This window comes from Erinaceus europaeus, chromosome 1 (assembly GCF_950295315.1).
Source record: "Erinaceus europaeus chromosome 1, mEriEur2.1, whole genome shotgun sequence".
Lineage (NCBI taxonomy): Eukaryota > Metazoa > Chordata > Mammalia > Eulipotyphla > Erinaceidae > Erinaceus > Erinaceus europaeus.
Window position 1 is genome coordinate 148,708,406 of NC_080162.1, and position 24,265 is coordinate 148,732,670.

Sequence of the window (24,265 nt, forward strand, 5' to 3'; positions counted from 1 at the left end):
CTTCGGGAGGTGAGGCAGGGGTACTTGACCATCAGGACTGCCAGGGGACCCCAGGATCACAGCCTCAACAAGGGAGAGACTGAGTGAAACCACCTTGTTCCAGGCCCCCTACTGATGCACCTGCCCTGGGCATACCCTACCACTTCAAACCCCTCTTCCTGTTTCTCCCTGCAGAGGGGTTGAGGGAGGACTCTTCCCTGGTTCAGCAAAGTCTGGCCTGAGTGTCAGAGCAGATAACAGGAAACACAGTTCCCATCACAGTGCAGGAGGGCTGGCTCTTCTGCTGTGGCAGAAGACAGTCAAAAGGATAAGGAGGCAAGGAGCATGTGTTCATGCTAGGCCACCAGGACTTGGGCTGCACAGGTTGTCCTCTCCCACTTTCCTCTCAAGTATTTCCTGAGCTCTTGCATTGGAACAGTGCTTTCCATGGACCTGCCTAGAAGTGCTGGGCTTCTGTCATGTGTCCTTCTGGCCCTGGAGGAGGTGGCTTCAATCTGCCTGCCTTGAGTCTCAGAAAACATCCCCAAAGTCAATGTGACATGCGTGCCCCACTTCATACATGCATCAGTAATGGTTCTGAGTGCTAAGTCCCCAGCACTGGCCATAGACAACTCTGCAGAAAAGAAGGGGTATCAGGAAGGAGTTGGGAGGGGGTCTTCTGGGGGCTTGAAAGGACCAGAGAACCAGGCTCAGGGCTGGGCTTCCAGAAACTGCACCACAGGCTGCAGAGCAGATAGGGAGAGCCAGTGCGGGGTGAACTCTCCACTGCAACCAAGGAGGTCGAGATGCTCCTTCCCCTCCAGCAACTAGAATTTATTGCAGCTCCTGGCACTGCCAGGGTGGATGCCAGTCCTGGGCCAGAAACTTGACCTTGCAGTACCACTTCCAGACTCTGCCAAAGAGAGAGAGAGAGAGAGAGAGAACCAGCCTCCATTCGCTTCCTCTTTGCATCACCATGTCCCCAAACAGAAGAGAACACAGATACCTTTGACTGGCCCTGTTTAGGCCACACAGAGCCAAGTCCTAGCTTCAGGCAGCACTCACTGCCACTCCACCCAAGAGATCATCGAGCTTTGTGCCCCCCCCAAGGTTCAAGACTCTAAGTGGGAGGCTTTAAACGCTGCAGCCCACCAGCCAGCTTTTAACCTAGACACATTGACAGTGGCTCAGTGGTCACTTGGTATCCACCGCACAGAGCTTCACACCACCCTTGTTTTACAGGACTCCAAGGCGTGGTCGGAAACGGGATCCGGAGATGGCAGAAATTTGAAGGCGACGAGCTGCATGGTAAATTTGCTTTTAAATATTTGTTTTTTCCCCAATCTCTAGAATTCGGTGCATTAACTGGGTTCCAATAGTTCAAAAGCTAGATTTTAGCTGGCCGTTCAGAACATGTCTGCTCTGACCTCAAATAGGTGACCCTGAATGTGGTAGAAGGGGAGCAGTATCTTGAGCTGGTGTATCCTCCTGCTCACGGGCTTGAGCACTCTCCCAGCTGTGGGAGGGTTTGGTATTGTTTGGACGATGAGATCTGCATGTCCCCACAGCATTATTAGAGACTTAATATTTATTTATAGAATTGTATAATTCCACACAGTTCCCACCATTCCCTGAGTTCTGTGTCCCCATTCCCTGCATTGGAAACTTGCAGTAGTTCACCCAAGGTCACCGATATGAGTTGATTCTATAACTGTCTATCTATATATCTATAGCTATATATTTTTTTTTCAATGGTCCTGTCTTCACTTCCTTTCTAGTTTACCCCCTACACCTATTACTACTTCCGGGTGTCTTTCTTTTTTTCCTCATTCCCTCAGAGAAGCAAAACCATGCCTGGCTTCCTCTGGTGTTTTCCTGCTTCATTTATCTTTCACTGATGATATAAAAACATGATTCTTGATCACCAACACTTCCAGTCCTGGTGGAATAGGGGTACACAGCCCTCTGGTTTACTTCCCCTATCATTCACCTCTCTGGGAGTATGAACCAAAATTCTTTTTGGGGTGCAGAAAGTGGGAGTTCTGACTTCTGTAATTGCTTCTCCACTGGACATGGGTGTTGGTAGGTCGATCCATACCCCAGCCTGTTTCTATCTTCCCCTAGTGAGGTAGGACTCTGGAGAGGTGAGATTCCAGGAGGTATTGGTGAGGTCATCTAGCGGATGGAACTTCTCTTGCCATGTAAGACATCTATCATTTGAAAATTTTTTTCCAGAGAGGATAAGACCTTTCTGCGCCCACTGGTCAAAATCCCAGCATAGGGCTGGCATCTGGTATCAGGGGCTAGGGAGATAGCACAGAGAAAGCACACTAGCCTTGCATGCCTGAGGCCACAGAGGACCAAAGTTCAGTCCCTGCAATCTGAAAAATTGAGCAGTGCTCTGTTTCTCTCTCTCATTGAAAATAAATTAAGGGAACAGGAGACAGCTCACCTGGCTGAGTGCACAGTTTGTGTTGCTTAAGGATCCAGGTTCCAGCCCCCAGCTACCATATGGGAGTACCTGCAGATGGGAAGCTTCACAAGCACTGGAGCAGTGCTATGATCCACCCTCTCTTTCCCTCTTTTTCCCCTTGTCTTTCTCTCTTTCTCCATACATGTGTGTATATGTATATGTGTATATACATATGTGTATATATGTATCAGTATATATGTGTTTGCATATATATATATATATATATATATATATATATATATATATATATATATATGTATATATATCCTTCTCTGTCTCTCACCCTACCTTTTCAGATAGGAGAGAGAGAGAGAGACCATAGCACCCAAGTTTCCTTCAGTGTACCGGAGGCCAGGTTTGAACCTGGGTCATACATGTGGCAAAGCAGCACACTGTCCAAGTGAGCTATTTCACTGGCCCTCTCACCTTCTTTCTTAAAAGTTCACTGAGGTGAGCGGTGGGCCAGGCGGTGGCACACTTGGTTAAAGCACATATCACCATATGCAGGGACCTAGATTCAAGCCACCAGTCCCCATCTGCAGGGGGACACTTCGTGAGTGGTAAAGCAGGGCTGCGGTGTCTTTCTTTCTCTCTCCCCCTTATCTCCCCTTCCTCTCTCAATTTCTGTCTGTCCTAGCCAGTAAAATGAAAAAAAAAAAGAATAGTCACCACTAGTGGATTCATAATGTCAGCACCAGGTTTCAGTGATAACCCTTGTGGCAATAAAAAGGGGGGAGGGGGACGCTGGGTTGAGCACAGATATTACCAAACACAAGGACCTGGGTTCGAGCCCCTGTTCCCCGCCTGCAGGGGGTCTGCTTCACAAGCAGTGAAGCAGGTCTGTAGATGTCTGTCTTTCTCTCCTTCTCTCTGTTTCTTTGTCCTCTCTCGATTCTCTCTGTCCTATCTAATAAAAATTAGAAAGAAAAAAAAAAGGAAAAAATGGGCACTGGGAGTAGTGAATTTGTAGTGCCAGCACCGAGCCCCAGTGATAACCCTGGAGACAAAAAAAAATAAAGATCAACAGTCCACTGGGAGCAGAGGAATTGTGTGCAGGGAAGGAGCCCCACTGATAACTCTGGTGGTAAGGCATAAAAAAAAAAAAGAAAGAAAAAATAGGGAGTCGGGCTGTAGCGCAGCGGGTTAAGCGCAGGTGGCGCAAAGCACAAGGACCGGCATAAGGATCCCGGTTCGAACCCCGGCTCCCCACCTGCAGGGGAGTCGCTTCACAGGCGGTGAAGCAGGTCTGCAGGTGTCTATCTTTCTCTCCCCCTCTCTGTCTTCCCCTCCTCTCTCCATTTCTCTCTGTCCTATCCAACAACGACAACAACAATAATAACTACAACAATAAAGAAAACAACAACAAGGGCAACAAAAGGGAATAAATAAATAAAATAAATAAAATTAAAAAAAAAGAAAAATATAAATAAAGATAAATAAAAAGGAGCCTGGCTGCAGAAAAGAGTTCTTTTCCCCCTCTTCTTCCACCATCCTACCTGCTGGAGAGGACAGTCACCTGCCTGGGGACTGTGTTTCTCAAGGCCTAGGGTGGGGTGCTGCCAGTCTAAAGATATGTGACTTCCTGCTGAGGTGGGACCCTGAATGATACCCGAGAGAAGTTCACTGGTGCTGCCTCCCCTCTCAGACACCTGTTGCTAGGGCCTCTCTGGAATGCTATGTATGAGCTGCCTGGCCTGGGCCTGCTCCTGTGCCCTGCTGGGATTCACTAGCCCAGCCCGAAGGGATAGGCACCAAAAAAATGACACAGTGGACTGGTGGACATTCTCAGGAGAATCTAATCTCACTCCCGGAAAACCATTGTGAGACCCACCCATACCCCAGGTGTGAACCCCAGAATCAGAGGACTGGCATCAGGCACCAGTGTGAATAATCATTTAGGGACCACACATACATACACACACACACACACACACACACACACACACGGAGAAACAGAATTGCAGTCAAACAATAATCAGCACCCTTATTTTGCCTTTGTGATAGTAATGGCAGGGAAGCACATTGTAAAGGTAAATTTATTTACTTGTCCCCCAGAAAATACCCACAGAAGTGCCAGCTCTGTGCCAAGCAAACTCCTGTTTGTCAGGGGTGAAGCAGAGAATGACACAGGCTGGCCAAATAGCTCACTTGGATAGTGCACTGCTTTGCCATGTGTACGACCCAGGTTTAGCCCAGTGTCCATCATACTGATGGGAACCTTCAATGCTATGGTTTCTTTCTCTCTCTTGCTGTCTCTGCATGTGTATCTTGGGGAAAAAAGTTGACTGTAGCAGTGAAGCCCTGGTAATGACAAAATAACAACAACAACAACAATTAGCAAAAGACATGGTGTGGATCAGATCTCACTATTGGGTTATTGTGTTTTTCTATGCAAAAAAATGTGTTATGGCTTTTCTGACAACCAATACAATGTGTTGTTACGATCAATAAAGATGTTCTTGCAAATTTTGGTCCATACTCCCCAGATGGGGAGAGATGCTAGGGGAAGATGGTCAGAAAGCTGAGAAGTCCAGTTCTATCAGGGCCTGGAAAGTGAAGAGAGGAAAAAGGAAGGACATTCAAAAGTAGTATGAGTTGTAGGTGTGACTTAGAAAGGAAGAGAAGGCAGGACCATTAAAAATGGGAAAATATACATAAATATAGACAGATAGTTCTAGAAATAATAGTCAACCCATATCTGTGACCTTGGGAGAATTACTGCAGTTTCCAATGGAGGGAATGGGAGTACAGAACTCTGGTGGTGGGAATGATGTGCAATTATACCCAGTTATCTCATAATTTTGTAAATCAATATTAAATCACTAATAAAATTAAAAAGGAGAAGGAAGAGGAGGAGGAGAAGGAGAAGGAGAAGGAGAAGTTCTTACAAAACTACCCCAAGAGAAGAGTCTCAGATCATACAGGGCTGAAGAGAAGATTCCAGAGCCCAGGAAAGATAATGCCTCCACCAATACATGTCATTTTGCTTCCTCAGAGGGCACACCAGAATGCATGAGGAAATGAAAAATGAGCTTCTCCCCTATGTTTGCTGATGGTGAGAATCTGGGTCTGACCTTGTCTCACGAATGCCAGGGCAACCCAGTCCCAGTAGCCTGCAGCTCCCTCCCCACCCCTACTCTCCCTCCCAGCTCCAGACACTAGATGTTTTTCAGACATCTGAGGCAGAGGCAGCCTAGGACTGAGGATGGTGGCTTGTGCACACAAGTGGCAGAACACGGGGTTAATCCGAAAGGGCACATTTGCCCCTGCTTCACCGCCTCTTGCTCCCTAGGCTGGAGCCTTGGCAGGGCGGGGCGGGAGTGCTCCAAACTTTTCCAAGCAGCAGGTGCCCAGTGGAGACACCTCTAGCTTGCCCAGCAACAGGCTCCCCTGCTGTGATTGGCTGCTTTCCTGGGTGCTGGCCTAAGTCTGCCCAGCAGCACAAGGACAGGGAAACCGACAGTGCGGCCTATAAATACCCCAGCGGCTCTGCAGCCAATCACCCTCCTGGAGGATTCCCTTCCCAGATTCGGTTTCAGTTCCTCAGCCGGCCAGGCAGAGATGAGACCAGCTGTTCCCATGGGAGGTGGCCTCCTGTCCTCATTGAGCCTTGTCCGGGCCTCCAGCATAACTGAGTCACCCTGTGTTGGCACATACACGGGCCCTGGCCCTTGCAGACCAACTTATTAGGATGGTGGAGGAGAGAAGTAAGAGGCAGAGTTTCATGTATAAAAAGAGACAGGGAGTCAGGCGGTAGTGCAGCGGGTTAAGCGCACGTGGTGCAAAGTGCAAGGACCAGTGTAAGCAGGTCTGCAGGTGTCTCTCTTTCTCTTCTCCTCTCTGCCTTCCCCTCCTCGCTCAATTTCTCTCTGTCCTATCCAACAATGATGACACCAATAACAATAATAACTATAACAATTACACAAGGGCAACAAAAGGGAATAAATAAATAAATAAATAAATAAATAAATAAATAAATAGAAAAGGTTAACTTAAGGACTGGTGTGTGGATGGGAGGGCAGGGAGAAATGACTAGTGATTAAAGAAGCCACAATGGGGCAGATAGATACACTAAAAATCCATGGGGAATGGCTCTGTCCAGATGTCCAAGCCATAGGTGTCATTGGTCTGATAAGAGGGCTGGGAGATGCCAGGAACCTCCATTCTTTGTCTATATCATTCAACTTGGGCCAGTGGGGAGGATGTGTGTGGAGTTGGTACCCATGTGCAGCTAGCCCTGCAGCCCTTCTGCTCTCTGCTGATGCTCAAAGACTTACCTTCTGGTCATTGGGAATATGGCTACTAGTGTCTTGACCCAACTGTCTCCATGTTGGATAACTACATTCTTATAACCTACAGAGGTCTGGGAGTAAGGGTAGGAGTGGGGGGGGGGGGGGGCAACATGGCCTGACTGGGCCCACACATAAAAGAAAGGTCTCCAGGGCCAGACCCTGGGATGGATCACAAGCCTAGCCCAACCCAAAGCCCTATACACCCCTCTTGCTGGCTTCTAAATGGGCCCAGGCAGGGGACATACAGAGTGGCAGGCCAAGCTGGATGCACAAAGAATACCGTTAGAATGGGAACTGGTGATCCCTCCCAGTGGTAGGTCCCAGAGTCTTTCTGTAGGCCAGCAGGATAGTGAGTGGATGGCTGGGTGGGTACGTCCTCCTCTGCATCCCTTTCCTGCTCTTTCCTGTCTCCACCCTGCTAAATCAGAGAGCCAGAGGCAGCTTGAACATGGCTGGGTCACCGTGGCAGCTATAAAGGGAGGGGTGTTGGGAAGCGAACCCTTCTACTGGGGTTCAGAAATTAGTGTGGGCTCCCACTTTAAGGCCTGCGGCAGGAACTGGGCATCTATCCAATTGTTCCTAATTCTGTGGACCCTACCCTAAGTCTCATTGTAGTTGTCTACACATGCTTGCAAAACAACCAAACACCACATTACCCCAACTCCTAGGCCCAAAGAAGGAGACAGGCTCCTCCTTTCTTTTCCCAGGAAGGCAGAAGGCTGAGAATTGGGGTTCTGGACCTGAGGCTCCCCACTCCAGACCAAGGAGTCTATGGTAAAAAGTTAAGCCATTGGGGGCCAGGAGGTAGTGTACATAGTACAAAGCACAAGGACCCCAGGTCAGACCCCCAGCTCCCCAACTGCAGGGGGGGTCTCCTCACCTCTACAGGTTTCTTTCTCTATCCCTATCTCCCCTTTCCTTGTTAATTTCTCTCCATCCTATCCAAAAAAGAAAAAAGAAAATTGAAAGAGATGACTGCAGGAGCAGTGGATTCATGGTGCAGGCACCAAGCCCCAGTAATAACCCTGGAGGCAAAAAATGAAATGAAATGAAATGAAATAGAATAAAATGTTAAGCCATTCAGGCTGTTTGGGTGGGTGTCAGTTCAAAACAAGTCCCCTCTGGCCTGCTCCAGGGAAAGGTGGAGGGATTGTGTGAGCATCTCGTGTGCTGTGGGGACTGTACCAGGCAGCACCATTATGATTATCAGCTGGGGACCAGGGTGTGCTGGCACCCACTGAGAAGGGTGAAGGTTTGTGTATGTGGGCACCTTTGCTTCTGCTGGGTGTGGGGGTACACATAGTCAAGCCTGGTGGGGAGCACAGCCTGGTGGGGAGCACAGTTATCTGCTCTACCTGGGTAACTCCACTTGCCCCCCAGTGGTCCGCACAAGCATGTCTGTCTTCCTTAACCAGGACACTCCAGGGAGAAGCAGTACCCCCAGCAGACCCATGTCATCACATCCTGTGCCCCCCCCCAGTGACTTCTCCCCCAGACACTGGGTGTCCACAACTGCTGCCCCAGCCAGAGAAAGTGGGGTGCCTTGCTCAGATTGGAGGAGCAGGGTCCTCCAGTCCTCTGCCTCTCCCCATGGCCTGGGGGAAGCAATGGGAGGCAGTATTGGCATTGGGCCACAAAACCTCCTGGCATCATCGTCATTATGGCCCTGGCTTTCATCACTGGGGCTGATATTTATTGAATGCCAACACTGAGCCAGGCCCCCTGCCAAGCTATAGTGACTAGTTCCCTGGTAACTCTGCTTCCTCAGTCCAATCCACCCGGGTCTCAACTGACTGACAGACTGACATGGAAAAGGGGTCATGTGTCCTGCCACATGACTCCCTACCACAACTCTTCATGAGTCTGCCTGGGGGGCAGGGCAGGCTAGCACCCCAAGCCTCAGCTTCCTATGCTGTGGTAGAGACTGGGATTGGTTTAAGAGTCCCCATGGGCCCAGACTAGAGTGACTTGGCCATCATTGCTCACCCGGCCCAGGTACCAACCTGTAAGGAAATTGATCATGTTCAGGGGGTTCTTGGTGGCTCCTTGAAATAGGAGGGCCCCGGAGGCCTGGGGAGGACTCAAAGCCTCTTAGAAAGGAGCTTTCTGAAAGGCAGGCAAGCCCCACATCCCACCTGCTCATGTAGAGGCGCTGCCAGGTGGTAAAGAACTGACCAGAACCCCACAAACTCCAAGCCAGTAGCCCTTGAAGCCAGAATTCCTGGGACTGCAGCTCCATGACTATCCCCAGAGTTCCTCCTACAGTGGGCCCACAGTGATCTGCCACCTACCCCAAGCAGCATGGGACAAGCCCTGGCTCTCTGTCATCTCTCAAAAGGACTGGCAGCACACAGCTCCCCACAAAACCAGAATAGTCTCAGCCCACTGGAATGAAAGTGGGTTAGTGGCCACTTGTCTCAGGGTCACAGTGTTGTCCCTGCTCACACACAAGAAATCTAGAGGCTAGTGGTGGCATACTCAGTAGAGCACACACCTGTTTGAAAAAAAAAAAAAAGCTGACTTGGAGCATTGGAATCCAGTGATAATAAAAAATTAATTTATTAAATAAATACATTGAGAGTTTTGTTTGGGGGGCAGGAAAGACAGCTCACCCAGTGGGACCTGAGCCCAGGTTAAAGTCCCAGCCCTACACAGGAGATGCTATGGCAATGGAGCTTCCGTGCTGTGTAGTCTCTCCTTATCTCTGTCTCTCTATCTCTGAATGAGAAAGCATCCTGGAGCAGTGGCACTGTTCATGCATGACACCTTGTCTCTTCATGCACAAGAAAAAGTGCTTGATACAGGAATGTTGTAGTCAGCAGACTCACCACATCACACCTGTAGGAAGCGCAAGGCTATGCTGTGAATGTGCTCACCTGGGGCCCAGCCCAGTGATGGGAACAGAGAAACCTAAGTACCCATGCGCACCTGAACAGAGAGTAGGACTCCAAGACCAGTGCTAGGAAGGAGACTGTTACTTTGTCCTCCAGGGAGCACCGATCCACAGCTCAGCTTTTGGCTCCAGCAGGAAGTAGGTGATGAGGAAGTTGGTTTGACCTGACCAGGGGCTTGAGCCCAAATCCTTGCTCATGGTGATGTGTGTGTGTGTTGAACCTGGTACATCACCACCTAGCCCCAAAAGAGAAGATTTTGTCGTTTCCTACAACTGAGGTTCTGAAGTCCTACATTCAATCCCTAGCACTACCATAAGCCAGAGCTGAGCAACAATCTGTAAAAACAACAAGAATAATAACAGTAATAATAATGAATTAAAATAAAAATAAAGAAGCTTGTGAAAAGTGACAGTGAGATGCTATTAGTTACTGATAAAATGAAAACCAGGTTCTGGTAGAATAGGGGTACAGAGTCCTCTGGTTTACTTCCCCTATTGCTTACCCCTTTGGGAGTATGAACCAAAATTATTTTGGGGTTGCAGAAGATAGAAGATATGCCTTCTGTAATTGCTTCTCTGCTGGACATGGGCATTGGCAGATTGATCCATACCTCCAGCCTGTTTCTATCTTTCCCAAGTGGGGTAGGACTCTGGAGAAGTGAGGTTCCAGAAAGCCTTGGTGAAACATTTGTCACCAGGAGTCTTGTTTTTTTTTTTTTTTTTAATTTAAGAAAGGATTAATTGACAAAACCATAGGGTAGGAGGGGTACAACTCCACACAATTCCCACCATCCAATCTCCATATCCCACCCCCTCCCCTGATAGCTTTCCCATTCTCTATCCCTCTGGGAGCATGGACCCAGGGTCATTGTGGGTTGCAGAAGGTAGAAGGTCTGGCTTCTGTAATTGCTTCCCTGCTGAACATGGGCGTTGACTGGTTGGTCCATACTCCCAGTCTGCCTCTCTCTTTCCCTAGAAGGGTGTGTCTCTGGGGAAGCTGAGCTCCAGGACACATTGGTGGGGTCTTCAATCCAGGGAAGCCTGGCCAGCATCCTGATGACATCTGGAACCTGGTGACTGAAAAGAGAGTTAAAATACAAAGCCAAACAAACTGTTGAGCAATCATGGACCCAAAGCTTGGAATAGTGGAGAGGAAGTGTTAGGGAGGTACTCACTGCAAACTCTAGTGTACTTCTGCTTTCAGGTATATATTTTGCAGTAGTTTATGGATACGTGTGAACATATGCTCTCTCTCACAGAAACTGGTGTATATCTAGGTTTTGGGACTTTGTTAGAAAGTGAACCACCTGAGATGAAATTAGAGTATACTATGAAAGGAAAGGTCTCACCCGAGTAATGAAGCTGAAGGGTTGTCATTCCACACGTGAAGTCTCTGGACACAGTCTGAAGTGAAGCATGTTGAGGTGGCAATCATTGCGTTGAAGAGTCTTGTTTTTATACCATTAATGAAAAGGAAGTGAATCTGAAAAACACCAGAAGAAGCCAGGCACGGTTTTGCTTATCCAAGAGGGAGGGGGGAAAAAAGGACAGACACTTGGAGGTAGTAATAGGTATAGGGGTGAACTAGAAAGGAAGTGAAGCAGGATCATTGAAAAAATGGAAGAATACAGATATAGATATAGATATAGATATATAGTTATAGAATCAACCCATATAGGTGACCCTGAGAGTACTAATGCAGTTTCCAGTGGAGGGGATGGGACACAGAACTCTGGTGGTGGGAACTGTATGGAATTATACCCATACTTTAAAATTTTGTAAATCAGCATTAAATCACTAATAAAAAAAAATGAAAATCAGTAAATGACCTAATTATCTAGTTTTACAATGACCCCCATCTTTCCCCACCCCCCCCCAAAAAAAAAACCTTAGTGGCTTAAAACAAGAAGCACTGGCTAGCTCTTGAGTCTGAGGTGCCTCCTTGGCAGCCCCTCTGCCTCAGCCAATCTCAGGTCACGACGAGACATGCTCACAGGTCTGGTCCATTGGTGAGCTGGTTAGAGACCTGATGATCCCTGACAGTCTCACCTGAGAAAACTGCTCTGCTCCCTGTGGTCTGTCCTTCAGCAGGTTGGTCACAGGCATGGAGGTTGTAGCTGGAAGCCACTAAGTCTTTGCAGTCTAACCTCAGAGCTTACTCGACATCACTGCCACCCCATGTCCCATCATCAGTCCATATCTGAGCAGTAAAAGACCTCTCACTGACAAAGAATCTTGTCCATACTCCCAGAGAGGGAGAAATGTTAGAGAAAGATGACCAGAGGGCTCTGAACCCCAATTCCAACAGGACCCTGAAAGAGAAGAAGAAGGAGGAGGAGAAGGAGAAAAGGAAGGACACTCAGAAGTAATAGGAGGTGTAACTTAGAAAAGAAGAGAAGGCAAGATCATAGAAAGATGGGCAAATATATGTATTAAACATAAATAGTTATGGAACTAATAGCCCATACCTATGATCTTGGGAGAATTACTACAGTTTCCAATGGAGGAAATTAGGTGGTGGAATTCTGGTGGTAGGAAAAGTGTGGACTTATACTCCTGCTATGTTATAATTTTGTAATCAATCTTAAATCACTAATAATAAAAAAGAAAAATTATAAACTGCTGTGGTCACTTTTGCAGTCAAATAAACCAAGAATAAACAAAGTAGATCTGGTAAGATAGCTCACTTAGATAGTGTGCTTGTTTTGTTATGTTCATGACCCCAGCTGGAATCTTTGGTGCTATGGTATATTTCTGTCTGCCTCTGTCTTTCTATCCAAAAAAGTCAGCCAGGAGCAGAGATGCCCCAATGACAAAAACAACAAAAGTACGAAATAGACATTCTCTTGTACTTTTATGTGATCATAGACTGATAGCTGCCATTCATGGCAAAAAAATGCCAATATCTAAGGAAAGTCTTAAGAACCTCTTATCAACCTCTGTACCTGGGCCAGGGAGATTTTACCATGGTTTCTACAAGAGACTTTTATACCTACAGCTCAAGGTCCCAGGTTCAATCCCTGATACAACCAGAAACCAGACCTGAGTAGTGCTCTGGTCAAATAAATAAATATACAAATAAAGCCTTAAAATAAAGAACATCTATTTATTTATTTATTTATTTATTTATTTATTTAAGAAAGGAGACATTAACAAAACCGTAGGATAGGAGGGGTACAACTCCACACAATGCCCACCACCCGATCTCCATATCCATCTACATCTTTTGATAGAACAAATTTACAAGAGTTTTGTGTGGAGTGGAGTGAAGCTGAATAAGCACTGGTGTGTATTTCTTATTCAATATATCAATATATGTGGGCATAGATCTGGCGAAATAGCTCACTTGAATAGTGTGTTGTCTTGCAGTGGGCACAACACAGATTCAGGCCCCGCCCCCACTGCATTGCAGCAAGATGTGATGTTGTGGGGTCTCTCTCTCTCTCTCTCTCTGAAAACAAAAAAACAAACAAGCAAAAATACACATGAGCATGAAAAGCAATTTACACCTGTAATTATGTCATTTCGGATTTTATTTTGAAAATTACCACACACAACACAAGAATGTTTGGCTGTGTTTATTTCATATCTTACTTGATTAAATGTTTCAGTAAATTCTAAGTTGTTTAAGTGATTGATTATATCTTTATATTTTTAAGAATTGATTCAAAGAACTCATCTGAAGGGCCAGGAGGTAGCTCACCCAGCAGAGCCTGCACCTCACTGCTGCATGAGGTCCCAAGCTAGAGCTTGGAAGCCCCACAGATTCCACTGGAGACTTCATGAGCCATGGAACTCACTTTAAAAAAAAAAATGAAAAAACTGGGTGTGAGAGACTGCCCAGCAGATCCAAGCATGTAGAAAGCCCCGATTTCATTCCCTGATGCCACACTTAAGAATAAGAATTTGTCTTCTGGGAGTCGGGTAGTAGCACAGCGGTTTAAGCACATGTGACACGATGCTCAAGGACTGGCATAAGGATGCCAGTTCGAGCCCCCTGGCTCGCCACCTGCAGGGGAGTCGCTTCACAGGTGGTGAAGCAGGTCTGCAGGTGTCTTTCTGTTCCCCTCTCTGTCTTTCCCTCCTTTCTCCATTTCTCTCTGTCTTATCCAACAGTAACAAGATCAATAATAACAACAATAATAACTACAACAATAAAAAGCAAGGGCAACAAAAGGGAAAATAAATAAAATTTTAAAAAATAATTTGCCTTCTTTGATTTTTCTATCATATTTCATAATTGTCATCATATGGTCCCTGTACAGTTCTTACATGAATACGTAAGTATTTCCCTTTTTGAGCTACATATATTTCATCTCTGGAACTAATTTAAAATTTTGATTTTCTGAAACACATGAACTTACAAACAAACCAAAAAAAATGTTTCCAAATCATCTCTGAGTCTCTGAGAACTCTAGTGTTTATCACTGGGGTGTGGGGTGGGTGAGGAAAGGGGAGTCACACAGAACCTTTGTGGTGGGTCTGGTATGAAACTATTTCCCTTGTTATGCATGTACAAACTATTGTATTTACTGTCAAATGTAAAACATTAATTCCCCAATAAATAAATAAAACTATTTCCATGCGACTTTAGAATCTTAGAAACCATGATTAAATCACTAATAAAATATAGATTACATAAAAAGTTCAATTTTCAATAACATATTGCCAATATAAATATAATTGATTTTAGGGTATCGATCTTGTGTTGTATGAGTATAAAAAACTTATTAGTTCTAATAACATTTTTTTTTTGTAGATCACTTGGGATTTTCTATGTAGACAGACTTGTCTTTGAATAGGGAGAATTTTATTTCTCCTTTTGCAGTTTCTGTGCATTTTATTTCTTCTCTTATTGTATGGAGTATATTCCAGTATGGTTTTTATTAGAAACAGTGAGAACAGCTGCTGTTATGCCTTTTGCCCAATAGTACAAAGAAAACATCACACTTCTACCGTTAAATATGCCCTTAGTTGTAACTTTTTAATAGCTGTCTTTTTCATATTAAGAAAGTTTCCTCCTATTCCCAGTTTCTTGGGAAGTTTTTATGATAGATATAAAATTTTTCCAAGTGCTTTTTAGGAAAGACTGGACTAGACAACATGGCATTTCTTCTTCATCCTGATAATATGAGGAATATCATTTAATGATTTTCAAATACTGAACCAGTCTTGCATTCCAAAAAAAAAAAAAATGGTGGGGTCTTCTCCTTTTACTATATTGCTATATTTAATTTACTAACATTTTGTTGAGAATTTTTATGTTTATAAGGGATGTTAGTTTGTAGTGTTCTCATACTGTTTTCTCTAGTGTTTAATACCAGACTGATACTGACATCATGAAATGAGCTATGAGACACAATTCTCCTTTCTTCTGAAGAATCTTGTGTCATTTCATGGTATTTATTTATTTATTTATTTATTTATTTGGCCTACGGGGTTATTGCTGGGACTCTGTGCCTGCACTATGAATCTACTGCTCCTAGAGGCCATTTTTCCCATTTTGTTGCCCTTATTGTTAATCTTGTTATTATTATTGTTGTTGTTATTGATGTCATTGTTGTTGGATAGGACAGAGAGAAATGGAGAGGGGAGGGGAAGACAGAGAGGGGGAGAGAAAGATAGACACCTGCAGACTTGCTTCACCGCCTGTGAAGCGACCCTCCTGCAGGTGGGGAGCTGGGGGCTTGAACTGGGATCCTTAAGTGGGTCCTTGCACTTCACACCATGTGTGCTCAACCTGCTGCGCTCCCACCGGACCCCCTTCATGGTATTTCTTTTTTAATGCTTATTAGAACCACCTGGGCCTGGTTGTTGATTACTTCTTTGTGTGTTTGGCCTTTTCTTTCTGAAAGAAAACAAACCTAGTTCTTAAAATAGATGTAGGAATGCTGGGATTATATACTTCTTGGGCAAGTTTTGGTAGTCTGCAATTTCCCAGTAGCTGGTCCATTTGATCTAAACTATGTGCATGAGTCACCTGTAGTATTTCCTTTTTGTTCTTCTAATGTACATGTGGTCTCTAGAGATAGGTTTTATTTTGTTCCTGATATTGGTGTCATGATTCTTTTGTATTTAACCAGAGCACCACTTTGCTATGGCTCATGCCTTGTTGGGAATGAGCACCTCATATGTGCAAGTCCTGCACTCAGCCACTGAGCCACCTCCCTGGCTGCATGTGTCTTGATTCTTGTTTCAATATTCATGTATTTATTTACAAGAAGTGGGGAAAAAGAGAAGTAGAGCATCATTCTTCTACATGTAACACCCAGGAAAGAGCTCAGCACCTCATACTTCCAAGTCCTATGTTCTTCCTCTGTACCACGTCCCCAGGACTTTGTGCTTTGATTTTTCATTTCTCTCAGTATCTTTTTTTCTTTAAATATTTATTTATTTATTTATTTATTATTCCCTTTTTGTTGCCCTTGTTTTTTTATTATTGTAGTTATTATTGTTAGGTAGGACGGAGAGAAATGGAGAGAGGAGGGGAAGACAGAGAGGGGGAGAGAAAGACAGACACCTGCAGACCTGCTTCACCGCCTGTGAAGCGACTCCCCTGCAGGTGGGGAGCCAGGGGCTCGAACCGGGATCATTCCACCGGCCCTTGCACTTTGCACCAAGTGCGCTTAACCCGCTGTGCTACCACCCGGCTTCCTAGTATCATTTTTTCTTTCTTGGTCATGCTGCTTCAAGTTTATCACTGTTAGTAATCCCTTCAAATATCTAGCTTTCAGCTTCACTGAGCATTCTCATTATTTCTCCAAATGTATTTTCTGCATGACACTCTTTCTTCAGTCCTTCTGGGACGTCCATGACATGAGTGTTAGACCTTGAGGTATTGTTCCATGGGTCCTTGTGACTCTGCTCACTCTTCCTTCCTGCTGAGTATAATAAATAATTTCTATTGACCTATCTTCAAGTTCACTAACTCCTTTCTTTATTGTCTCTGTTCAGCTGTTAATATTTCCAAGAATTTGAATTATAGTTTTCAGGTCTAAAACTCCCACACTCTTCTTTATGCCTTCTAATTTTTTTGATGGCTTTTAGTAGCTTTCTACCTGAGGACTGTTTACCCTCACTGTTTAGAGCAGGGTGGCTGCTTTGAAGTCTTTAGTTGCAAATTCCAAAATGTGCATTACCCTGGGATTAGAATCTGTTGACTACCTTCATATCTCTCTATCTCTATCTCTATCTATCTCTCTTTTCACGTTGAGATTTTCCTGGGTCTTTCTATGCTGAATACTTTTGGGTTGTAGTTTTGGCATCATTACTCTAATCTGCCTTGCATGTACACCACCCAGAGGTCTATCTGGGCATTTGTTTACCCCATATATTAATTCTTCCTTGGTTTTACCCATCTGTTTATGGTTTAGGTTATTAACCAGCAGGTAGTGCTGGGTTCTGCTTTATGTATGTGAGTGATAGGGAAGGGGATGAGTTTTGTAGAAGTGACATAGGAAAGGAGATAGTGGGACCCCAGATCCCCTTCTCAACCGATTGAGTCCTGAAAATGGGAATTCTGCCATAAGGTTAAATCCACTTTTCTCACCTGTGCAGCAGTATGATCCCACTCCCCCGGGTGTCTGTGGCAGCTGGGATACCTTAGAGGGTTGTTTTTTTTTTTTTTTTTTTGCCTCCAGGGTTATTGCTGGGGCTCAGTGCCTGCACCATGAATCCACTGCTCCTGGAGGCCATTTTTCCCCGTTTTGTTGCCCTTGTTGTTGTAGTCTTGTTGTGCTTATTATTTTTGTTGTTTGATAGGACAGAGAGAAATGGAGAGAGGAGGGGAAGACAGAGAGGGGGAGAGAAAGATAGACACCTGAAGACCTGCTTCACCACCTGTGAAGCAACTCCCCCGCAGGTGGGGAGCCTGGGGCTCGAACCGGGATCCTTATGCCAGTCCTTGCACTTTGCGCCACGTGTCCTTAACCCAATGCACTACCACCAGACTCCCTGATACCTTAGAGTTTGATAGCTTGCCTGTTACCACAAGGTCACAGTGTTCAGTTCCCTGGTGCCACTGGATGGGTCTCTGGGGTTCACTCAAGAGCCTGCGGCTTCTTGAGCACCTTTTCTCAAGCCACTGGGCCACTGAGTGATTCCACTGACCCTTTAAATCCACCATGTGGACTTGAAACCATTGTAAATATGGTTCCAGCTGGCAGTGCAGTGCCCATTTCTACTTAAATCCTTCTCTCCCTCCCCTCCTGCTCCTGCTGACTATGTGCCATCACCAGCCTTCAAATATTGATGCTCCTGTCTTTTTCAGAAATCTCAGCTGCTCTCATGTAATTTGTTGAGTTATTTTGCTGTAATATTTGTTTTCTGGGGAAGAGCTGACTTCCCGAGACCAGATCTCCATAGCTCCTCCCATGCATTAATTTTTTTAATATTTATTTTATTTATTTATTCCCTTTTGTTGCCCTTGTTGTTTTATTGTTGTAGTTATTATTGTTGTCATCGTTGTTGGATAGGACAGAGAGAAATGGAGAGAGGAGGGGAAGACAGAGAGGGATAGAGAAAGACCTGCAGACCTGCTTCATCACCTGTGAAGGGACTCCCCTGCAGGTAGGGAGCTAGGGCTTGAACCGGGATCCCTGCGCCGGTCCTTGCACTTTGCGCCACATGCACTTAACCCACTGTGCTATAGCCCGACTCCCCATGCATTAATTCTTTAAGCCTGGGCTGTGAAGTTTAAGATAATGAGACTCAGGCATGTACAACTTTGAACCGACCACCGATAACTATTTTTTATAGAGAGACAGAGAAGCAGAAACAGAGAGAGTGGAAGAGACTATAGCACTGAAGCCTCCCTCCTTCAGTGCAAGGGGGCTTGAACCTAGGTCAAGCACATAGCAAAGCAGTGCAGTATCCCAGGGAGCTATTTTTGCCAGCCCTTCATCTGTGACTTTATGAAACTGTTGACTTGAGCCCCATTCTCCTCACAACCCATATCCTGTCTTTCTGGCCCATAGCTGAAGCCCTTCTCACTAGTATATCTACAATAGGGGTCAATCAGTGAGAATATGCAGGGAAAAATCAGTGGGTGGGTTCCCCACATTCTCAGGATCATGGTTTCCCTGGTTTCTTTCCTCAAAGATGTGGATGCCTACCTGGTCCGCAACACCACTGCTGCAAGGCTTCCAATGGAATCTCTGGGGGCAGAATCAGGAGATAACCCAAGATATGTTAACTGACAATGGGATTTCTCTCTCTCTCTCTCCCTCTCTCTCTCTCTCTCTCCCTCTCCCTCTCCCTCTCCCTCCCCCCTCCCCTCTCCCTCCCCCTCCCCTCTCCCTCCCCCTCCCCTCTCCCTCCCCCTCCCCCTCCCCTCCCTTCTCCCTCCCCCTCCCCCTCCAACTCTTCCTCTCCCCCTCCCCCTCTCCCTCTCCCTCCCCCTCCCCTTCCAACTCTTCCTCTCCCTCTTCCTCTCCCTCACTCCCTCCTCCCCTCTCTCTCCTAGTTTCCCCTTTTTACAAGTTACAAGAAAGGGCTTCTCTGGGAGCACATTTTCTCCACATCTGCTATGATTCTGGGTCAGTCTAGTTAATGCTATAGGGTGGGGGTGGGAGGATGGTAAGGTCATCGCCAACATGGTGATGCTTTAAATTCTCAACTTCCTCTAGTTGCTCCCTTTGGTGTATTTTGCAGAGTCCTCTAAATAGTTGCCCCATGTGTCCAGTCGAAGCTTTATAGTTACATTCAGTGGGAGAAACAAGAGGGACCATATTCACTCCATCTTGCCTGCATCTAGAGACAGGTTTGGCTTTAAAATGATTTGTTCTGAGGCCAGATGGTAGTGCACCTGGTTAAGCATACATGTTACAGTATACAAGGACCCAGTTTTGAGCCTGCCAAGGGGAAGTTTTGCGAGTGGTGAAGCAGTGCTGCAGGTGTCTGTTTCTCTCTCCTTCTGTCTCCCCCTACCCTCGTGGGTCTGGCTGTCTCTATCCAGTCTCCACCTGCAGGGGGAGAAGGCTCGTAAGTGATGAAGCAGGGCTACAGGTGTCTCTCTCTCCCTCTCTACTTCTCCTCCCCTCTCAATTTATTTCTGTACTATCAAATGAAATAAAGAAAAAAATGGACTCTGGTGGACTGACCATATAGGCACTGAGCTCAGTGATACTGATAAACCCTGGTGGCAAAAAGAAAGTAAGAAAAATATCACTCCAGTCCCCGGAGGTGGAACTGGAGTGTATAAAGCATCATACTCATCAATACAAGATCTTGAGTTCAATCCCCAGCATTGCACATACCAGAGTGATGCTCTGGTTCTTTCTTTCTTTCCTTTCCCCCCACCCTCTCTCTCTCACACACGCATAAGAAATCATACATGTGCACAGCGCGTGCGCGCGCGCGCACACACACACACACACACACACACACACACACACACATCCCTGTATTCAAAATAAAGTTCCCCTAAAATCAACCGTGTCTCACTGTTTAAGCACCTGCTGTGGGGCCCCCACAGCCTCTCCTGGCAGTATCTGGCTACCAGTGTTACCAGTTTATCCCTTTTTCAGGAACACAGCTGACTGTGGAGGTCCACCCTCGAGACACTATGCCTCAGCTGCTCAAGAAGTTCTCCTTGGCTAAACGTATGTACATACAGGGCCTCTCGGGTGGAGGACTGAAGGAAGAACTAAAGAGGCAGTTAAGGGAGCAGAACCTGGCCTGGGTCCCTGCCAGGAGGAAGAGAGAAGTAAGCAGGACCCATCCCCAGGAGAGAGGAGTGAAATTGCATCTGCTTCTCTGTGCACACTAACTCCCATTCTTTAGGCTGATGTACAGTGTCCATGTCGGGACATCCTGCCTCCGCTCACAGGCAACACCTCTCTTTCTTTTATTATTTTACTTTTTATTAGTGATCAAGTATTGTTTTACAGAATTACAAGATAATGGGTACAGTTACACAATGTCACCACCAGAGTTCTGTGGCTCCATTTCCTCCACTGGAAATTGCAGTGGTTCTCCCAAGGTCACAGATACAGGTTTACTATTATTTCTATAAACTACCTGTCTATATTTATATGTATTTGCCCATTTTTTTCCCATGGCCCTACCTTCTCCTGCTATCTATGTCACACCTACACCTATTACTACTTACAAATGTCCTTCCCTTTTTCCTTTTCTATCTCTGGGATTTGATGGAATTGGGTTTCAGAGACCTCTAGTCCAAAATTCTTTATGGGTTACAGAAGGCGGAAGGTCTGACTTCTGTAATTGCTTCTCCACTGGACATGGACATTGGCAGGTCGATCCATCTCCCTAGCCTGTTTCCGTCTTTCCCTAGTGCGGTCGGGCTCTGGAAATACACCTCTCTTTCTTGTCTTCATCTCTGTGGGCCACACATGAAGGGAAGGTCATTCCTGAAGCTCGCTGTCCAATGGTGGGAGGGGTGGGAACAAGAGGGCTGAGCAGAGGAGGGATCCCAGGCAAGGACCACCACACAGACTCACCTGGGTTTGCCTGTGCCTTTCTTCTGAGCTCTCTTCTCTGGTCTCCTGGGTCTTGCAGGTTTGCAAGGTGACAAAAATGGCAACACAAGACCTCGGCAGCCTGGAGGGAAAGACGCCCTGGGTAAGTGGTGGGCCTTCTCAGCTCTTTTCTGAGCCACAGCCAGGGGTAGCCACCTGGGCCAGGCCCCAAACAGTAGAAATGCCTGCCTGGGGCACCATGAAGAGGGTCTGAGGCCATCTGCAGACTGTGCCAGAAGCTTCAAGATTGATTGCCTACTTCTGCTGTGGACAGTCAGAGAAGTGAAGAGCTGATCCCGAAGTTCAAGCATTAACCCCACCAAGGACAAGGAGTGTGTGTGTGTGTGTGTGTGTGTGTGTGTGTGTGTGTGTGTGTGTGTGTGTGTGTGTGTGTGTGTGTTGGTGGGGGTCAGTTGCTGACACCCCTCTCCTTCTGTGTTCCAGCCTATCCCTGGGACAGGTCCAGCCTGAAGTCCATGGCGCTAGACCTGCAGCAGTTTGAGAAACTAGATACCTATGCCTCACAGGTAGGAACCAGCCCTCTGCTTAAGGGGGTGTGGAGGGCCCTGATCCAAGAGAGAAAAATCCTCCCTCCCCAGACCTCAGTATAGGCTCTGCCTGTGGGGTGGGTAGCTCCAAGGATCTTTTCATCATGTGGAAATGAGGGACAAAAAGCCCCAAGCAGCAAACCCCTGCCAGGACCCAGGGCCATCCCTGCCCCCTCCCCACCCCACCCCCCAGGTTACGCCACCCACAGGCAGGTCCACCGACCAGGCCTTTCCTATCCTCCCTGCTCATCTGGACCTGGCCAGCCTCCAGACCATGAAGGAAGGGAGTGAAGAGGGGAAGAAAGGACCCCTTGGTAGAGAGGGTCAGCCACCACACTCATCCCAAAGTATGTGAGCTCTTGCACTTCTGCTTGGCTGAAGTGCTAGGGAGATATGAAGTGTGTGCGGGCAAGGTAGGAGCCACATCCAGAGTCTAGTAGAAAGGACCAGGAAGCCAGAGTCATTGCTAAAGGGAGTGTGGGGGTCCCTGACTCAAGGGAGAAAAGTTTCCCCTCCCCAGACCTCTGCCTGTGGGGTGGGTAAAGTCACAGTGAACAGGCAGGCCAAGGGCCCAGCTTCCATCTGGGTAAGAACAACGGGGCAGGTGGCTGGCACCTAGAGACCTCGTCTGTTGAATCTGTGTGTGAGTGCACAAGAGTATGCACCTAGAGCACCTCTGGATTAGAAGCAGGGACCAATGGCTATCCCTTCAGGGATCTGTGAACTGGATTCTGTGTGAGGTGGCAGACCGACAGGGCCAGAGGTAGATGGGAGGGGCTGTGTGGCCAGCTTCTGGGGGGATCAGGTCAGACTGGGGAGGGCAGTTGTTGACCACCAGGGGCACAGGAAAAGGGCGAGGGAGGAGGCTATTCACTCACCTGCGGCTTGTGCAGTGGACATGGCTCTTAGACCTCGGACTAGCGGGACCTGGGACTGTAGACAGGTGTGGGAGCCATCGGCTGAGAGCGGACACCTCAGATCTCCAAGCTTTCTCTGTGAACTTGTCTGTTCTGGATAGTTCGCATAAGACACGTCCCCTTGGTGTCTTAGCTTACCCCGCATTATGATGCCCAGGTTCCTCTTGGGCAGAACAGGTCTCAGAGCTCTGTCCCTCTTTGTGGAGAAGTCACACCCCACTGTGTGGATGAATCATACTTTTATCCCCTATCTGGCATGTGGGCTGCTTTGATCCAGGTGGCACAGAGCACTGGGGGACAAGTAACTGTTGGAGTCCCTACTGTAAGTTCTTAGGGGTAGAATCCCCCTAGACGTGGAGTCCACGCCTCCACTGGAGACTGTATCTGGCTTTCTGAGGAACCACCACGCTGCACTTCACAGCAGCTGCATGATCACATTGCCACCAGCACTACAGGCCGATTCCAATTTGCCCACATCCGTGCCAATAATTTTGTTCTTATTGCAGGGTTATCTCTGGAACATGGTGGCCCCTTGACAAATCCACCACTCCAGCTGGCCTTTTCACTCTTTTATTTATTTATTTATTTATTTATTTATTTTATTTTTTTTTCAATTTGGTAAGGCAGAGAGAATGTGAGAGGGAAAGGGGAGATAATGAAGGGGGGAGAGAGAGAGAGAGATCCCTGCAGCACTACTTCACTGCTCATAAAGCTTCCCCCTGTAGGTGGGGAGCAGGAGTTTGAACCTGGGTCTTTGCACATGTTACCATGTGCACTCAACCAGGTGTGCCACTGTCTGTCCCTTGTGCCAACACGTTACTATCCATCTCTATCACCAGCCTCTGGGTGGGAAGCGCTGATTGGCACGGCCCTAGTGATGAATGATGCTCACCATCTGTTGATGGGCTTATGGGCCGGCGAGGCTGAGTTTGACTCAGAAAGGAGCCTGGCAGTAGCAGCTCCAGTTACTGGATGATGGAGCCAGGGCTCTCCCTTTGTTCATGGTAAGACCTGCCCCCTACCACCACTGCTCACATCTGTGGTTATCTTTGGAAACAAGGATGTTCAAATCCTCTGGCTATTTTTATTTGATTTTTTATTTTTTTAATATTTTTGTTCATTTGAATGAGAAAAAGAGAGAAAGAGAGACCCTCACCCCAACCAAAGCACTGCTCAACTCTGGATTATGGTGGTGTTGAAAGCTGAATCTGGGACCTTAGAGCCTCAGGCATGGAAGTCTTTTTGCAGAACCATTATGCTGTCTCCTGAGTTCCTTTGGCCATTTTAAACTGGGTTGTTCGCATATGTGTCATTGGATTGCACGAGTTCTTCTTATATTCTGTATATTAAAACCCTGTCACATATATGATATTAAGATATTTTCTTCCATTTTATTGGGTGTCTTTTCATTTTCATAACCATGTCCTTCAGTGGGTACAGTTTCTTTTATTTTTTATTATCTTTCTTTATTTATTGGATAGAGAGAGCCAGAAATCGAGGGGGAAGGGGGAGATAGAGAGGGAGAGACACCTGCAGGCCTGCTTCACCACTCGTGAAGCTTTCCCTCTGCAGGTGGGGACCAGGGGCTCGAACCTGGGTCTTTGTGCACTGTAACATGTACATCCAACCTGATGCGCCACTACCCGGGCCCCATAAGTGCAGTTTTTTATTCCTTTTGTTAAT

At 46.6% G+C, this 24,265-nt stretch overlaps 1 protein-coding gene across 1 annotated transcript in view; it reads left to right on the forward strand.

Annotated features, from left to right (window-relative positions):
- The window catches only part of KY (kyphoscoliosis peptidase), a 41,449-nt gene that overhangs the window by 3,194 nt on the left and 13,990 nt on the right, over window positions 1-24,265 (forward strand). Inside the window, exons 2-5 of the mRNA XM_007521792.3 lie at window positions 1,222-1,287; window positions 20,164-20,238; window positions 21,158-21,220; window positions 21,562-21,644. Coding sequence (XP_007521854.1) covers window positions 1,222-1,287; window positions 20,164-20,238; window positions 21,158-21,220; window positions 21,562-21,644 — 287 coding nt within the window. The remainder of the gene's footprint in view (window positions 1-1,221; window positions 1,288-20,163; window positions 20,239-21,157; window positions 21,221-21,561; window positions 21,645-24,265) is intronic.